This window comes from Pipra filicauda, unplaced genomic scaffold (assembly GCF_003945595.2).
Source record: "Pipra filicauda isolate LSUMZ 115617 unplaced genomic scaffold, ASM394559v2 scaffold307_size998922_pilon, whole genome shotgun sequence".
Taxonomy (NCBI): Eukaryota; Metazoa; Chordata; class Aves; order Passeriformes; family Pipridae; genus Pipra; species Pipra filicauda.
Genome location: NW_024104429.1, coordinates 851,403 through 868,872, shown reverse-complemented (window position 1 = coordinate 868,872; position 17,470 = coordinate 851,403). Strand labels below are relative to the sequence as shown.

The following is a 17,470-nucleotide window of genomic DNA, read 5'->3' as shown; positions in this document are numbered from 1 at the left end:
TCCACCCTTTACACCCATGATTTTGGACTCCTCCCGTGCTTTTCAGCCTTCCTTCCAGGAGCCCAGAGACACTGGGAGACACCCTCGGCCTTGCTGCTTGAAATTCCCAAATTCTGGCTTGTGGGATTGGAAGGTGGAAGGGGAATGAGCCCCTTCAGAGGGGCTGATGGACCTGCCTGAGTTCTTCAAAGACCTTCCCCACAGTCTGGATTTTACTCCTGAGAGTGGAAAATTGTGGCAGCTGGCCATATCCCAGAGTGATTCCCTGAATTTTCACACTGGAATATTCCTGTCCTGCCAGTAAATTATGTTGACTTTAATAACAGCTGCATAGAAATGTCTAAATTAATAAATTTATGGACATCTACAAGCCTGTGTGAGCTCCAGAAGAGTTTGGACAACGCTCTCAGGGACATGGTGGGACTCTGGGAATGTCCTGTGCAGGGTCAGGAGCTGGACTGGATGATCCTTGTGGGTCTTTCCCACTCGGGATATTCCATAATTCCATGATTTTACATCAGGAGCACTGCCCTAAGTGAAAACTCGGAGCTCAAATATTCCTGGGAGTGCATGACACGGAGACAGTTGATCCAATTCCAGGCTGGAGATACTTGCCAGGGATTTCTCCTTCTGGAGCTGGTTGGATCCACGTCCCGCTCTCCTTTTCCTCTCGGCTGCCTGTCGGCTCAGGTCTGGGGTCTTCCCTCCTCCCTTCCTTCTCCTGCAGAGTCCAACACAACAGGATTAATGAATGCTCTGGAATTGCTTCCCTGGGTTTGAGAAAAAGGAAAATCCCTCGTGCTGTTGCCACCCGAAAAACCACAATTTGAGAGGCCACGTTTGATCCCACCTGGGGCAGCCCAAGAGAGCACAAATCATGCTCTGGGCTCAGACTGGTGGGGTTTTTTTTAATTTATGATAAGCTGGTTTTTAAGTTATGAGAATTTTCTAGCGCTCAGAACACGCCCTTAGCTCCAGACTTCCTGATTTAGGCTAAATCCAGATAACGTGTTACAGGAAAATTCACATTCAAGGAGTTTAACTCAATCAGTTTGAGAGTTTTCAGTGAAATCGGTGTAATTTGTAGACTAAAAAAGGCTGGGGGGGGGGCTGCCCCTCCAGCAAGGTGTTTATTCATTGTTTTTATAACCAAATTAATAAATACACAAATTTTAAAAACATGTTAAATATATAAATACATATAAACATATATTATATAATGATGCATGTTATTAGATATAAGTATATAATTATATGTAATTATATATAATTACGTATTAAATATAAAGATATCTAAAATATCTGAATATACAAATATATAAAATCATATAATCACAGAACATCCTGAGCTGGAAGGGACCCACAAGGATCATCCAGTCCAACTCCTGACCCTGCACAGGACATTCCCAGAATTCCACCATGTCCCTGAGAGCGTTGTCCAAACTCTTCCGGAGCTCACACGGACTTGTAAATGTCCATAAATTTATTAATTTAGACATTTCTATGCAGCTGTTATTAAAGTCAACATAATTTACTGGCAGGACAGGAATATTCCAGTGTGAAAATTCAGGGAATCACACAGGGATATGGCCAGCTGCCACAATTTTCCACTCCCAGGAGTAAAATCCAGACCGTGGGGAAGGTCTTTGAAGAACTTTGAAGAACTCAGGCAGGTCCATCAGCCCCTCTAAGGTGCTCATTCCCCTTCCACCTTCCAATCCCACAAGCCAGAATTTGGGAATTTCAAGCAGCAAGGCCGAGGGTGTCTCCCAGTGTCTCTGGGCTCCTGGAAGGAAGGCTGAAAAGCACGGGAGGAGTCCAAAATCATGGATGTAAAGGGTGGAAAGACTCAGAAAGCCCCATTTCTCCTGTAGAGGAGCAGGATCCCCCCACCCAACACACCCATCCCTAAAGCAGCCAAGAGCAGCAGGTGCCTGGTGTTCCCTCCTCCCTCATCCCAGCCCGGCTGCAGGTCCAGAGCCAGAAAGTCCAATCAAACATTAAATCCAAGAGGAAATGGAGGAAAACTTCACTCTGTTTATAAACACTGACAGCCAAGGGAGAAAATTCAATCCACAATATTCCAACTGGGAGCAAACTGGTCATCCTGGTGGGCCTGATGGGTGGACTCGATCTTGAGGGTCTTTTCCATCCTAAAGGATCCTGTGGCCTTTAGATAGAAAGGAGACCCGGCCTTGTGGTTGGAAATGAGGATATCAGCCTCTCCCTGCTGCATTGTGGTGTCCATCCCTGTGGTGTCACAGCATCCTCCTGCAGCAGGTCCCCACCACGATCCCATTTCAAGGTCTGGAAAATGTAGGGAGTGAGGATGAGTTTCTCCAGGGCGTCAGAGCCCGGATGAGAACGGCAGGTCTCTCACTGCCAGCCCTGAACTCGGTGATTCTCACCCCATTTTCCTCCCATTTTCGTTTCCTACAAGGAACATTTTTCACTCCCAGCAGGCCCAGCAGGCCCAGAGAACTGGGCTGGAATGTGACAAGCGGGAGCCAAGCGTTGGGATTCCGAAGGGCAGGGATACAGCACGTCCTTCTCACGCGAGCGAGCCCCTCTTTGTCAGGGCTGCCGAGGGAACAATTAACTGAAAGTAATTATTTTCTCGTTGGGTAAACACCCCAGGACAATATGCAACTGTTTTTTAGAGCCAGCCTATGTCCATAAATTATCCCACTGAATTAGTGCTGCCTTCCAGAAGCCTGAGCTGGCTGGGAGAGGTGGGGGGAAGGAGGTTGCATTTGGGGCTGAGCTGTTGCCATGAGAGGTAGCAGGGCCCTTCCTTGAGGCACAAGGACATGATCCTGGCAGAGATCCAGGGCTGGAATTGGAATCCATTATTCATGATGAAGGGAGAGGCAAATCTTTTGATTTATTGGCAGCACAAGCAGCAGATGCCTCCCAGCAGAACCGGGACCCAAAGGCCCCTCCTGGTCCCCTGGGGGCAGATCAGAATCCCACAAGAAGATTTCCTCACTTGAGATAAAAATCTATCACTTCCCCTTTGCAGTGTTTCTTTGTGCCCAAAGAGACAAATCCTTGCTGATCTCTGGGAGGGTTTGTTGTGGGGTTTTTTTTTGGGGGGGGGGATATAACAAAAAGCTACTGGGACAATCCGGGCAGAAAACAAACCAGACCTACCAGAAACCACCCCCGTGACAAACTGAGATACCAACAGTTGTGGCCAAAACTCAGTTGAGGGATTTTGATAACCCCTTCCAGGCAATTTGTAATCCAAGTCCTGTCTGGGTCTCTTCCCTACCACCTCACAACTCCCTGGGCTGTGCAGCTGATCATTGCTCTTCTTACTTTCACCGCCCAGGGACTGCAAAGCTTCTCCCACCCTGTCCCAACCCAACCCACCAACCTCCCAGAGAACATTCCGAGGCATTTCTGTCCCATCTCCTTCATTCCACGGAGTCTCCTTCAGTGGTTGCTGCCACTCGAGTTTTTAGAGCGCGGGCTCGTTACTTGCTGAGCAAGAAGCCAAGAAATCCACCGGAAAAGATAAAAAAATAGCTTTCAATTATCACCCAGATTGCAGATGAACACCTTTCTGCCACTTTCTGGGACAGTGTGACGGTTCCTCTCCCCAGTGACACGAAGCACCAGCACAATCCAGGCCAAACCCTCCCCCAGCTGCTCCCCAGAAACCTCCTGATTTATTTTTCAAAGCTAAATGGCCAATTATGGTTTTATAGCCCGAAGAATATGTCTTGTGTTACCATTTATAGGACTCCCTTCATCTCCACTCCCCTGTGTAATTGAGAATTCACTGTAGCTTGTTACACGCTTCCCGTGTTCCACTTTTTTTTCTGGCTGAGCAAGGAGAAGTTCTGTGCTGGGAATTCTCAGCAGAGCTGTTTTGATGCTGCTGTGGAAGGGGGACCATGTAGAGAAAGACTTGTCCCAAAAGGACAATGAAGAAAGAGACGACACATCTTGGTCATCATGGATGGCAAGAAGTGACATTTCACGTGGGCAGACGGGGATGGGACAAGGGGGAACGGTTTTAAACTGGAAGAGGAGAGATTTAGAGGAGACATTGGGAAGGAATTCTTGGCTGGGAGGGTGGGGAGGGGCTGGCATGGAATTCCCAGAGAAGCTGTGGCTTCCCCATCCCTGGAAGTGTCCAAGACGAGGTTGGACGGGGCTTGGAGCAACCTGGGATAGTGGAAGGTGTCCCTGCCCATGGAATCAGATGAGTTTTAAGGTCCTTTCCCACTCAAACCATTCCGTGAATCTGTGGAACAAGATGATCTTTAAATTCCCTTCCCACGCTGGATTCATGAGGACACCTGGAGAAAAGAAGGATCCAGGGAGAGCTTGGAGCACATTCCAGGGGTTCCAGGAGAGCTGGAGAGGGACTTGGGACAAGGGCTGGAGGGACAGGACACAGGGAATGGTTTCCCACTGCCAGAGGGCAGGGAGAGATGGGAGATTGGGAAGGAATTCCTGGCTGGGAGGGTGGGGAGGCCCTGGCACAGGTTGCCCAGAGACTCTGTGGCTGCCCTTGAATCCCTGGAAGTGTCCAAGGCCAGGTTGGATTCCCTTGGAACAACCTGGGCTAGTGGGAGGTGTCCCTGCCCATGGCAGGGAAATGGAACTGGGTGATCTTTAAGGTCCCTTCCCACCCAAACCATTCTGGGATTCCACAAACTCTGCCATTAAAAGCCAATATTCCAGCAGGGACCCCTGACCTGATGACCAGCAGAGTCCTCCCCTCTCCCTGGACCAGAAACCTGTTGCAGAGCGAGCCCGAGCTCCGGGGACATTTTAACCAGCTCCAAGAGTGACGAAAAACTGGATTTTTTTTCATTGCCTCCTAAATTCCGCACAATTTACCCTGAAATTAGGCGGATTAACTTTGATCCAGTGACCAGCCTCACACCTTGCTTTGATGGTGGCGTCAGGAATCCCTTTGATGTGATCCTTGTTTGTTCACGGAGCTCCCTCCGAGCCCGCTTCTCCTCGGCGCAGCACAACTCCAGCGGTTTGTTGGCTCTCAGGTTTCCACCCTCCGAGTGCTCCCTCCCGTCATTCCTTCTCTGCCATCATTTTGTCTCTCTCCTGCTTCCCTGCAAGTCCTGCCACGTCCCCTCACACATCCCCGTGACCTCAAGAAAACCCTCCTCCCTTCTCTATCTTCACCCAGGGCTGCAGTAAATCCCGTTTCCTCTCCCAGACTCCCTTCGGCAAACCCTGGGAAATTGTTTTAGCGTCTCATTTTACACAGGTTTCGTTACCTCTGACATCCATTTTACATGAGGGGTGGTGGTTGTGCCCTTGAGCTCCAAGAATCCATCTAATCTGAGGAACAACCCGCACCTGACACCGCCCGGGGGGGGGCAGAGATTGTTATCCCGGGTTTCTGTTCTCCCTCGGGCAGGGCAGGGTCTGCCCGGGGCCTGGAGGCTGTGCCAGGGGTGGAGCAGCTTGCACAGCATTCCCAGGAGATTCCAAGCTCAGCCAGCTAGACCTGGACTCAGTTTGGGATCTGGGGGTTGTTCAGAACAAGGCTTGGCACTCCCCAGAGGGACTCCCTGACCAAAAGGCAGGGAACACCATAAAGAGCCTTTCCAGGAGGATTTCTGGGAATGGGCAGCAGAGGGGACTCAGGTGGCACCGTATCCATGGAAAAGAAGCACCAAACATCACTGTGTGAGCGGGAAGCTGGGTCAGCACCTGAAATGCTGCACCTGTGCTGCTGAATAATCATTGCAGAGGAGCCCAGGCAGCAGCAATTACCTCCAGCTTAGGTGATATTAAAGGCAGATCCTCGATAAACAAGCAAATCTCACAGAATTCCTCTCTCTCCCTGCAATAATCCTCCGTAATTGAGGATAAATGCCAGATTTGCTGCAACATTGCACAAATGGAGAGAGGCTCAGCTCTCACTTAGGAGGAGAACACAGTGAGTGGGTTGGCTGTGTCATTACCAGTTCAGAATTGTTTGCATTTGGTTCTCAGCTGCATCTACGGCTCCACGCTGGGAAAAAATGACTTTTCAACTCTTTAAAACAGGGTTTGTTCCACTTTTTTGTTTTTTTTCATGGCCAGCACAGCAGAACCCTAAACCTCACAGAAACCTTTGGGAGCTGCTGCCCAAAAAAACGTTTAGATCAACTGGAGAACAACGCCAGGACATTCGTTTGCGACGGGAGGCTTTTTATCCAAACATTTAGTGAAAAGCCTCAAAGAACTCGGCCCAAAAGTGGTGCTGGAGTTTGGAAACACACCACAGAAAGAGGGTGAGGTGGAAACTGGGAAGCTCTTTGAAGTAGTGCAATACCCAGGGACCGGGGGACGCGGATTAAAACGTGATTCATAAAAGGCTTTTGCTCCGGCACTGGGAACGCTGTGGAACAGCCCGGAGGAGTGGTGGGTCCAGCAGAGTTAATCACATTGGGAAAGAGCTGCACAGGAGCTCAACTGCCAAATAATCCCTGGCTGGGGTAATTCACGGGCTGATTGTTCCTGTGCACGGGGATAATCTTGGCTCTATCAGTTATTTACTTTAATACAAGCCGGGCGCTTTCACTGGGGCTTGGTTGGTTCCCAAGGTTTTTGTTGGCACGGGGAGGAGGAATCTCCTGCTCTCTGCACGTTCAGCTGTGTCTGGGCAGTCCTTTGCACAGGGATTCCCACAGGAACGGGGCAATGGTCAGGCTGATCCAACTCCTGTTCCCTGGGCTCGGATCCGTGGCAGTGTCAGCTTTTCCCATCGGCTGCCCCGAGCCTGGGAAACATCAGAGGTGGCACTGACAGGGACTTGAACAACAAATGGGAAAACACTTCCCACAGGTGGCTCCTGCAGCCTCCTTGTTGCTCCCGCTGCTTGTTGTTAAAAGCACAGGAACGTGACCACAGACCTAAGATTTGGAAGATCTCTGATGGAAAGAAAAACGTGGGGCTGTCCTGACACAGATCCATGTGCAAAACTCTGCTTTGGGGTGGAAATGCCTTTTCTTTTCCCAATGCCTGACCAGGTCATCCCGGGAGCCCAGGAACTGATGGATCCAGGCAGTGTAGGCACAGACACTATTCTTTACTTAAATGTTCTATAGTTCTATAGCTCGGATCACCGAAACCTCTTTGCAGCCAGAAGATCCCTGAAGTGATGGAATTGTGTTCCATCACAATTAATTCATCCTTCTGTGAAAAAACTGCAGATTCCTCTCAACTTTGCAGCTTTATTTCGAAAGCCTTCAGCAAACTCTGGTCCTAATGTCAGACACCAGATCAGTGACTGCTGGGTCAGAACCACCTTGTGGGGTGGGTGTGGGTGAGTGTGGAGGGGGAAGGGATGGGTGGCACCTCACAGAGGTGGGGTGGGGTCGTGTCCCTCATGGCAACCCCTGGAACCTCATGGGGGATTCCCAGAGTAGCTGCCAGTCACAAACAGCCTGGGAAAACTGTAACACCCCACAGCTCCTGCAGCCCCTCACAGGGACAGTGGGGACACTGCCCTATAACCCCACACAGCTCACAGGCACAGTGAGGACACTGCCCTATAACACCCCACAGCTCACAGGGACAGTGAGGACACTGCCCTATAACACCCCACAGCTCCTATGGGGACAGTGAGGACACTGCCCTATAACACCCACAGCTCACAGGCACAGTGAGGACACAGCCCTATAACACCCCACAGCTCCTATGGGGACAGTGAGGACACTGCCCTATAACACCCACAGCTCACAGGCACAGTGAGGACACTGCCCTATAACACCCACAGCTGATATGGGGACAGTGAGGACACTGCCCTATAACACCCACAGCTCCTATGGGGACAGTGAGGACATTGCCCTATAACACCCACAGCTGATATGGGGACAGTGAGGACACTGCCCTATAACCCCACAGCTCACAGGGACAGTGAGGACACTGCCCTATAACACCCCACAGCTCCTATGGGGACAGTGAGGACACTGCCCTATAACACCCCACAGCTCCTATGGGGACAGTGAGGACACTGCCCTATAACACCCACAGCTGATATGGGGACAGTGAGGACACTGCCCTATAACACCCCACAGCTCACAGGCACAGTGAGGACATTGCCCTATAACACCCACAGCTCCTATGGGGACAGTGAGGACATTACCCTATAACATCCCACAGCTCCTATGGGGACAGTGAGGACACTGCCCTATAACACCCCACAGCTCACAGGGACAGTGAGGACACTGCCCTATAACACCCCACAGCTCCTATGGGGACAGTGAGGACACTGCCCTATAACACCCACAGCTCCTGCAGCCCCTGGTCTTCCACCAGGTCCCAGTGGCAGCTCCATAATCCGTCTCTCCCTCTTTCTCCTCCTCTCTTCTTACTCCCTCTGCTTCTCTTCCTGTGCTCCTTTCTTGATGCTTTGGGTGCCTTGGAGCTGGAGGGGTTGGATTTTAACTCCGGTGTTGTGGAGGGGTTGGATTTTAACTCCAGTGTTGTGGAGGGGTTGGATTCTGACTCAGGTCTTGTGGATTCGTCTGTGCTGGCTCAGTGATGGGGCGGAACATTTTCGTCCAGCTCGTGTGGTGCCCTTTTGAACTTTTGCCAAGTTCCCTTATTTTCTCCCCTCAATTATCAATAACTATCCCCTCTTGGGAACAAGCCCGTGGCTGATTCTCTTTGGGGCCATCTCCAGGTATTAAAGCACCCGGTATCTCTATATTTTTAAGTCAAACCCCTGGCTGAGCCCATGAGCTCATACCTGATTCTCCCATCACATCCCCCAGGACTCACAGCCTCCAACGAGCTGCTCCTGGAAGGACACCACGGACACAAAGCAGCACAGCTCCAACTACAACCGGACCGAGACCCACCCCCAAAACCAGCCAGAAGAGCTGGAAAACACATCCCGTGTCCCGGAGAAAGCAGAGGAGAGGGAGCCCTTACGCCTGCCTCGCCTGCTCGATGGGGTCCCAGTTGTCCAGGTAGTTGTAGCGGACGGTGTCCGTGGGGTGTCTGTCGGACGAGCGCCAAGGGGGGAGCTCTTTCTTCTCCTTGGTTCTCCTCCTTCCGTGAGCGGGAAGTTTTGCCTCCGGGGCGTCGCTTCCGACGGGTTGCACGTCGATAACGGCGAACTCCTCCTCCTTGGGAAGAGGCTGGGAGGAGAGGTGCAGAGAGGAAAATTAAGTTTTAGTGAGATTAGCCCAATTTTAGGCTTATCGTAATTGGGAATCGACGTTAGTTTTCCCAAGATCCATTAGGGACTGTGGAGGGAAACAGGCCCCTGGCAGTGCTTGTCCCATGTCCCATAATCTACACTAGGATGAGCTGAGCTGCTCCTGAGATGCACTGGCTTCTCCCTCTTGACTACAGAGGGAGTTTGCTTAATTAAACTCCATCTTTTAAAACTCCAGGGCTGAGTTTTGAATTCGGGGCAGGAGAATCCCAAAAATACACCGAGGGAAAAGGGTCAGGAACCAGACCACCCAGTTGTCCCACTCTAGAGGTGCCGGACACGTACCTCTGGCATGGTGATCCACAGCTCTCTCACCATCTCAATGTAATGTCTCTTCCAGATTCCCTGCTCGAAGGGCGTTGGGCAGAAGTTGATGTACCAGCCAAAACGGAGACACTTCAGCATCCAGAGCTGATCCAGCTCAGAGAGGTACTTCCAGTACCAGCTCACCTGGGAATGCCCAGTTGAAAGCTGAAAACCTCGGGGTTTCAAGCATCCAAGATTCCAGCTACAGACTCCCGTGCTCAGGGGGTAATTCCCCTGGGTCCTCAAACCAATTCCTCAGCAACGTTAATGCTCCATTTAAACCTTTGGTTCAACCATTTAAACCCTTGATTAAACCATTTAAACCCTTGATTAAACCATTTAAACCATTCAAGGTCTTCCTGGCATGGGACCCTTCCAACTCAGGATATTCCATGATTCTAAGTAATCTCCTAACCCGCCTGTGAATGGAGAGTTCGAGTTGCATCCACTGGAGAAAGATATGACAGCAAAGGTTTAGCCAAGCTGAGATTTTGATCTATTCTTGATATGACATGGGATATTATGTAAGTGCAGCAATAATGTCACCAGTATCTGAACTTTGTCTTGCAGAACCACTTTGGGCAGCATCTCACAGCACTTCCTCTCATGCAAACACGTTTTTGGAGTCCCAGCCACTGGGCTCCAAATCACACCTGTAACTTCTCAGCTTCTCCACATCCAACACTTGACCCTGAAGCATTTTAAAGGATCTGTTTTAATTTCTGTGGGTGGTTCTTCGCAAGAGCACAAACCGATGTTTCCCAAAGAATTAAGGCCTCTGCACACAGTGCAAGGTACTTCAGAGGAATGTGACTTTCAGAAAGTGGGAATAACCAGCCTTGAAAGTGCCACATTTTAAGTGCTTTAGCATCTCAAATTACTCTCCACTTCTGTAAATCTTGGCTGGAAGTCTGGCTTAATTTAGGAGCTGAGGAACGAGCATCACTCAGCACTTGGCAGCGGCTGCCAAGTCAGAGCTCTGCGCGTTCCGAGGAACAGCACTGGTGTGTCTTCACCAAAAACTGGTGGTTTCCTCTTTTTTAACCACCTTGAACCTCAGGTTGGGCTTTTTTACCTGTGCACAGCGACAGAGGCTCCGTGGGTCCAGGAAGGAGAAGATGTACAAGGACAGGACTCGAGGAAGCCTCGTGGTAAAATCCACGGCCTCGGTGGGAATTCGGTCCTGGAGCTGCCTGGAGCAGAATTTCTGCTGTGCCAGGGAGCAGCGTTCCAGCAGGTCCACCAGGATCCTCCTCCTCTGCCCATCTGTCCACTTGTCAAACTGAAAAGAGGGAGTTTCAGGTTCAGAGTAAAAGCAGAGCTTCAACTCCTTAAAATAAAGCACACGTTCAGGGCAGGGAAAGTGCACGATGAGCAGCTTCTGGTGACTCATCCAGGAGCAAAGGAACTGGGAACAAACGGAGAGGCTGCATGAAAAGCAACTCTGAAGCCACATAACATGTGATTTATAACCCTCAAAGGATCCAGGATGGCCCAGTCCAGGACTCACTCCTGCTTTCAAGACTCCTTGCTCCTGGGACCAGCTCCGAGACTTGGCTTCGCTCATGGGAAGGAGGAGACTCAGATGGGTGTTTACAGGATTAGGTCCCAAATCCTGAGTTCATTGCTGACTCCTTGTCTCTCCTGACACTTCCATGCCCCTCACTAGTGCAATATTTGAGTGCCTCACAATTTGTGAAGTATTTTTTCTCCCATTCCCGCTGCGCAGGAGAGAAATCCCCACCACGGAGAAGAGGAGCAAAGAGAAACTAAATGTCACAAGGAGAACCTACAGCACAGAGCAGAGAATCCCAGTATCCTAAAATCACAGAATCATGGAATGGGTCGGGTTGGAAGGGACCACAGTGGGTCCATCTGGTCCCACCTCCCTGCTCGAGCAGGGTCATCCCGGAGCAGGTGGCACAGGATGGTGTCCAGACGGTCCAGGATTGTGCCCAGATGGTCCAGGATTGTGCCCAGATGGTCCAGGATTGTGCCCAGATCCAGGAGCACAGTCACAGAGACCTTTGGCAGCATTTCCATGCTCCTGGCAGGTACCTAAAGAGGGGGATGAACCCAGTTGTGGAAGAACTGAGCCCCCAGGGAAGCACAGGAGCACAGGTGGTGTCAGCTAGGTGGGAGCATCGGTGGCGGCGGCTGGTGTGGCACCGGTGTTGATAGCAGGGCATGGAAAGGGCCCTGTCAGCAGGAATCTCCTGGGAGCAGCCTGACCTCATCCCCACAATCGCTGCAATCCGGCTCCAAACCTGCCGGAGCGGTCCTGGCTCCGGGGGCAGCGCCTGAGTGCCAGCAGGGAGGAAGTGCCAGAGGACCAGCAGGCAGGAGCAGCAGGAATCCCCAGTGGGAAGTGCAGGCAGCAGAATGGCAGGGACAAACGTGGCTTTCCTGAGGTGAAACGTGGGGTTTGGACAAGTGCTGCTTCATCCTGTTTGCAGGAGGGACAGGACAAGGGGACGGTTTTACACCGAAAGAGCACAGTCAGCACAGGGCAGGATGGGGGTTTCCAGCTTCCCTCCTGCCTGTTGTCCTGGGAAATCCAGCTGCTTTGTCCTCCAGCTCTGGGAATCCCAACAGCAGAAGGATGAGGAGCTGCTGGAGCGAGTCCAGAGGAGGTCACAGGTGCTCTGAGGGCTGGAGCCCCTCTGCTCTGGAGCCAGGTTGGGAGAGCTGGGGGGGTTCATCTGGAGAGGAGAAGGATCCAGGGAGAACTTAGAGCCTCTTCCAGTGCCTAAAGGGGCTCCAGGAGAGCTGGAGAGGGACTTGGGACAAGGGCTGGAGGGACAGGACACAGGGAATGGCTTCCCACTGCCAGAGGGCAGGGTTAGATGGGAGATTGGGAAGGAATTTTTGGTCGTGAGGGTGGGGAGGGGCTGGGCTGGAATTCCCAGAGAAGCTGTGGCTGCCCCTGAATCCCTGGAAGTGTCCAAAGCCAGGTTGAATGGAGCTTGGATCAACCTGGGCTAGTGGGAGGTGCCCCTGCCCATGGCAGGGGTTGGAACTGAACAATCTTTAAGGTCCCTTCCAACCCAAACCATCCTGGGATTCGATGATCCTCCTTCCCTGCACTGCAGAAGCCGCCTTGACCCAAACTCACCTTCTTTTCCAAGGGAAAACTGAACAGTCTGGGGAATTCCCCTCTTTGGGGAATGCTGCTTTTCCCTCTTTCTTTCCTTCTCCCAGGTTGGTCATCCCCAAACCACACACCCTCTTTTTTCACAGGGCTGGTTCCCGAAGCCAAATTTCCACTTGCTCTCTGCAGGTCCCATCACAGCACATTCAGTTCTGCATTTAACCTCAGGGACATTTAAGTGACCTCCAAAATTTAAAAATATTTTAAAAAATTACTTTTTCCCAGGGTTTTCTTTATTTCTATGTGTAAATGGTTTAATGTCCTGTGTCCCTTCCTTTTCCTTTCAGAACAAAACAGACTAGAAAGTCAGATTGTTTTCCCTCTTCTTCCCCCCTAACAAATCTATGCTCTGGCAGAATAATAGTTTAAAATATCCTGTGCAGATGAAAGGTAATTGAGAAGTGATTTCTTTCCTGATCATCCTGAAGAGCTCTTTGTTTCACTCTGTATTTTTACTTGGGTGAATTCCAGCACCAGAGAGTAAACAGCTCTTCCCTTTCTTGCAAACCCCTCTGCAAGACCTTCGAGAAGGTCAGAATGAAGGAAGGATGGAATTGGCATTCCTGATGTCCTAGAGAGATGAGAAGTCAAACAGGGAAAAGCTCCCAAATGCCCCTTTTTAGGCACAAATAGAATTTAAGGAATACTCCCCTTTCCTCTCATCCCTGTCTTGCACAGGACTTCCACCTCTAATGATGTTTAGCAGGGAAAAACTGAAGCAGGACCTTGGGATTTGGGGCTTGGAAAGAGAATTTGTGGGTCCCTTCCTAGCTGGGAATATTCTGTGGTTCGGTCACAAATAAAATTGAGGGGGACAGAGGAGGGTTTGCCTGTCCCCTTCTCCCCCTCAGCTGGATAGAAAAGGCTTTCCCTGCCCCAGGAATGCTGCAGACACTGCCCGTTCAGGGCCACATCCACGTCCTCCTCTCATTAAAACAATCCCCAATCCCCAATTTGCCAAGTTAAGTTTCTCTCCTCCTCCGAGCTCCAGAGACAAGGGAGTCACTGGCTCGTTCTCTTCCACATCAAGAGCTCGAGTGAACCAGTCAAAACAAATCGGGCTTCACTTGCCGGGAGACGGATTTGCTCCCGTTTAACCCTTTCCATCCCACCACGGGTTTTCCAACAGAGTGACTCCTTCCAGCGCCCTGTGCCAGGGAAGCTCCGCTTAAATCAGTGCCAGGAGCACTCGGCCCCTTCTCCATCGCACCCAGCAGCAGCCAAGGAGTTAAGCTGGTGGAATCTGTGTCTTTTCCAGCAGTTAACAGGCATGTCCCCATCCCACATTTGGCTGCCTTTCCCCACAGATCCTCCCCTCGCCTGCGATCCCGGCAACCCAACCAGTCCAACCGGATTCCCTTCGCTTCACCTTCTCTCCCCACAGCCAGGAACGGCTTTTCCCCTCGTCTGGGCCTTTCCCAAAGCGCTGGCAAACAATGTCTCCCCAGGGATGGTGTGACATCAGTGTTGGCACTGCTCGGGCCCCGCTCCTGGGATCGGTTTACAATTAATCCCTGAGTGCACACACACAAATCGGGAAGCCTGACACGCAGGGCCAGCCCCGGGCCTGCAGCTTATCCCAGAGAGGCCCCTCTCTGCTGGGGGACACGAGTGTTTCCCTGCCTGGAACTGGGAAGGGACACAATCCTCACCTCCAGCCCAGCACCCGGACCTGAGGTCAGGGGTTATGATCCACAGGCACCCCCAAAAGTGGGAATGGATTCTCCACTCAACGAGGCTCTTTTGCCAAGTGGATGGAGAAGCAATTTCCCCCTCCTTCCCCAACCATCTTCTCCCCGATGGAGGGATTTGTTGGAGACCCAGCGCCTGCTTTTTCAGAAGGCTGGATGGTCCTTCAGTGGGAAAGGTTGAGGAATGCTGAGCTGGTTCAGATTTGCTCTTCCTAAACCATTCCTGACCGTGTTCATCCAACCTGTTCTCAAAGGACTCCAGGGATGGAGATTCCACCCCTAGGCAACCTATTCCAGCAAGGAATTTTCTGTAGAACTGGATTTTGCTCGTGTCTAAATCGTGTCTCCGCTCTTGCAACTCAATCCCTTGACTTCCTGTCCCATCCAGTGGGAACACAAGGATCAGATCATTCCCTTCCCCTTTTCGAACCTCTTTTGTGCATCCTTAGATGTTATTACATCTTTCCTCCATTTTCCCTTCAGTTCAGGGATCGTTTCCATATTTTCTGGACCCGAGTCTGTTCTCACATCTTGACTTGTTCTCAGAGTGTCTCCGGCTGGTCCTCAGCTTTCCCAAAATGCAGGGAGCAGAACTGGGAATGACTTGGGGATATTTCCCCCCTTATTGCCATTGTAAGACACTGGCAGCTCATGTCCAACTTGGTGATCCAGCAGAATTCCCAGCAGTTTCTGCAGAGCTGCTGCACGTTTGGGGTTTCTCAGATCTCTGGAAATGTTCTTCCCACATTTTGGCTCTTTCAGTTCTAACAGAAACATCTTTGCCCCTTTGCCAGAAATTTCCAAGGGATTTCCAAGGGGTTTGGATCTCTCAGCTGCTGATATCACACGCAAAGGTATTTTATGAACAATAATCATTCAATTATTTAGTTTTCTTGGTGTCTCTGAAATTCCTTATCATCAAAATGCACTCACGCCAACAAGTTATGGAAATATTTCCTATAACGACCAAAAAATCCTTAAAATCAAAATATTTGCCCATAAAGACCAGTCCACATGTAAAAAAAAATGTCATTAGTGGCTTATTAACCATAAAGAATAAGCCCCAGTTTCAACCCAAACCATCCCATGATTCTGTGTGTGCACTTGGTAGATAAAATGTCATTTATTACAGATTTCAAAGACCCTCTGTCAGGCCATGGCTCACTTTCCCATCAGGAAAATTAATCCCTTTTTCAAAACAGGATGTAAGTTTTACATCCCCGTCAGATAATCCCTCGATCAGCCCCAAAATTTATCCGTATTTAGATATATATTTAAAGGGAAAAGTTTACCCATTTTCCAAGGAGGGCTCTTCTTTCTTCAAATACCTGGAAAACACAAACACACAAAGCAAATGGAATATTTAAAGGGGATTCCATATGTCCTGAGGAAAATACAACTTAAAAAAAACCAAACTACAAAACAGAAAGAGAAGAACTGAATGGGTGAGTTTGGAAGAAACCTGAGGAGATCCTTCAGTCTGAACTCCCGGATGGGATCAACTAAAGGCTTCAAAACCCAGATGAGCTTTGAGTATCTTCTTGGATGGAGACCCCACAACCTCCCTGAACATCAGATTCCCCAATTCCTTCATCATTTCCGTGGCCCTACGCTGGCTTTGGTCCGGTAAGTCCATGTTATTTCTTGTACTGGGGAGCCCAGGAGTGGACAGAACATTCCAGGTCTGTCCTCACCAGCGCTGCGGAGAGGGGAAGAATCCATATCCCTTGGCCTGCCACCTTCACCCTTCCTGATGTGTCCCAGTTTTCAGTCCACTTCCTTTTCCATTTTTACTTCATCAGCTCATCTACCAGGATGTTCTGGTGGACAGCACTGAAAGAATTCCTAAAGCCTGGGAATCGATTGGTTTTCCTGGACCTCTCTTCTCTCCCGTGTGATTCTTCCACATGGATCCCTGAGGAGGCCTCAGTCTGCTCCCCTGAATTCCAGGGCTGTGATCCTGCTTTTTGTCCCTCCCGGTATCCTGAACTCTGTCATCTCCAGGTCCCCGACCTTCACATCCCCAACCAGCCCTTCCTTCCTTCCTTGGAAGCAGGAGGTCCAGCAGAGCCTCTTCCCTTGTTGATTGTCCCTTGATGATCCGTGTCAGGAAGTTATCAGTGTGCTCATGAAACCCCCCTGGACTCAATGTCCCATCCCTGGAAGTGTCCAAGGCCAGGTTTGGAGCAACCTGGGATAGTGGAAGGTGTCCCTGCCCATGGCATGGGGTGGAATGAGATGATTTTTAAGGTCACTCCTAACCCAAACCCCCAGGGATGTGGATTCCACAACTTCTCTGGGCAACCTATGCCAGCCCCTCCCCACCCTCACAACCAAGAATTCCTTCCCAATCTCCCATCTCTCCCTGCCCTCTGGCAGTGGGAAGCCATTCCCTGTGTCCTGTCCATCCATCCCTTGTCCTCAGTCCCTCTCCAGCTCTCCTGGAGCCCCTTTAGGCTCTGGAAGGGGCTCCAAGCTCTCCCTGGATCCTTCTCTTCTCCAGGTGAACATCCCCAGCTCTCTCATCCTGGCTCCAGAGCACAGGAACTCTTTGGAAATACAGTGTGTGGTGCCTCACGTGCTTTGGTCAGACCAGAATTTTGCCTTCCCACCTCTTTATTTTAGGAATTTCATTAATCCTGACCTGGAGAGGCATTGGATGCCTGGAATCTCCTCACACGGCCACAACCCGAGCTACTCTCACGCGGCCCCGGCGACGGATTCAATCCTCAGGCAGGGAAACCGTCAGGAGCGGGATAACAAGCCCGGTCTTTGTTCCCTGGGCCCTTTACAGTGCGGGGACGATCAGGATCAAAACCCAGCCGAGGATTTATGATGTTGACCTTTATCCGTGGGGAGCTGGACCCGAAAAAGCGCCAACACGTGGCCTCCCCGCTCCCACGAAACCGCCCCCGCGCTCAGGAGTGTGACCTGGGAAGCGGGGAAAGGCTGCAAAGGATTTTTCCAGCAGGCAGATCAAAGAGGGAGGGGGAAAGCCCAGCTTATAAATGCACATAAAACAGCTATTAAGCACGACTAGGGAAACGTGGCTGATCATTACAAAGCCCAGAGATGTCCTTGCTGTGACAGCCCCCTTCGCGGGTTCCTGCGGAGAAGGACATT

At 50.8% G+C, this 17,470-nt stretch overlaps 1 protein-coding gene across 1 annotated transcript in view; it reads right to left on the bottom strand.

The window, feature by feature from the left end:
* The window catches only part of FBXO16 (F-box protein 16), a 31,920-nt gene that overhangs the window by 5,968 nt on the left and 8,482 nt on the right, over positions 1–17,470 (bottom strand). The window contains 5 exon segments of the mRNA XM_027733475.2: positions 616–721; positions 8,911–9,119; positions 9,485–9,649; positions 10,581–10,787; positions 15,640–15,675. Coding sequence (XP_027589276.2) covers positions 616–721; positions 8,911–9,119; positions 9,485–9,649; positions 10,581–10,787; positions 15,640–15,675 — 723 coding nt within the window.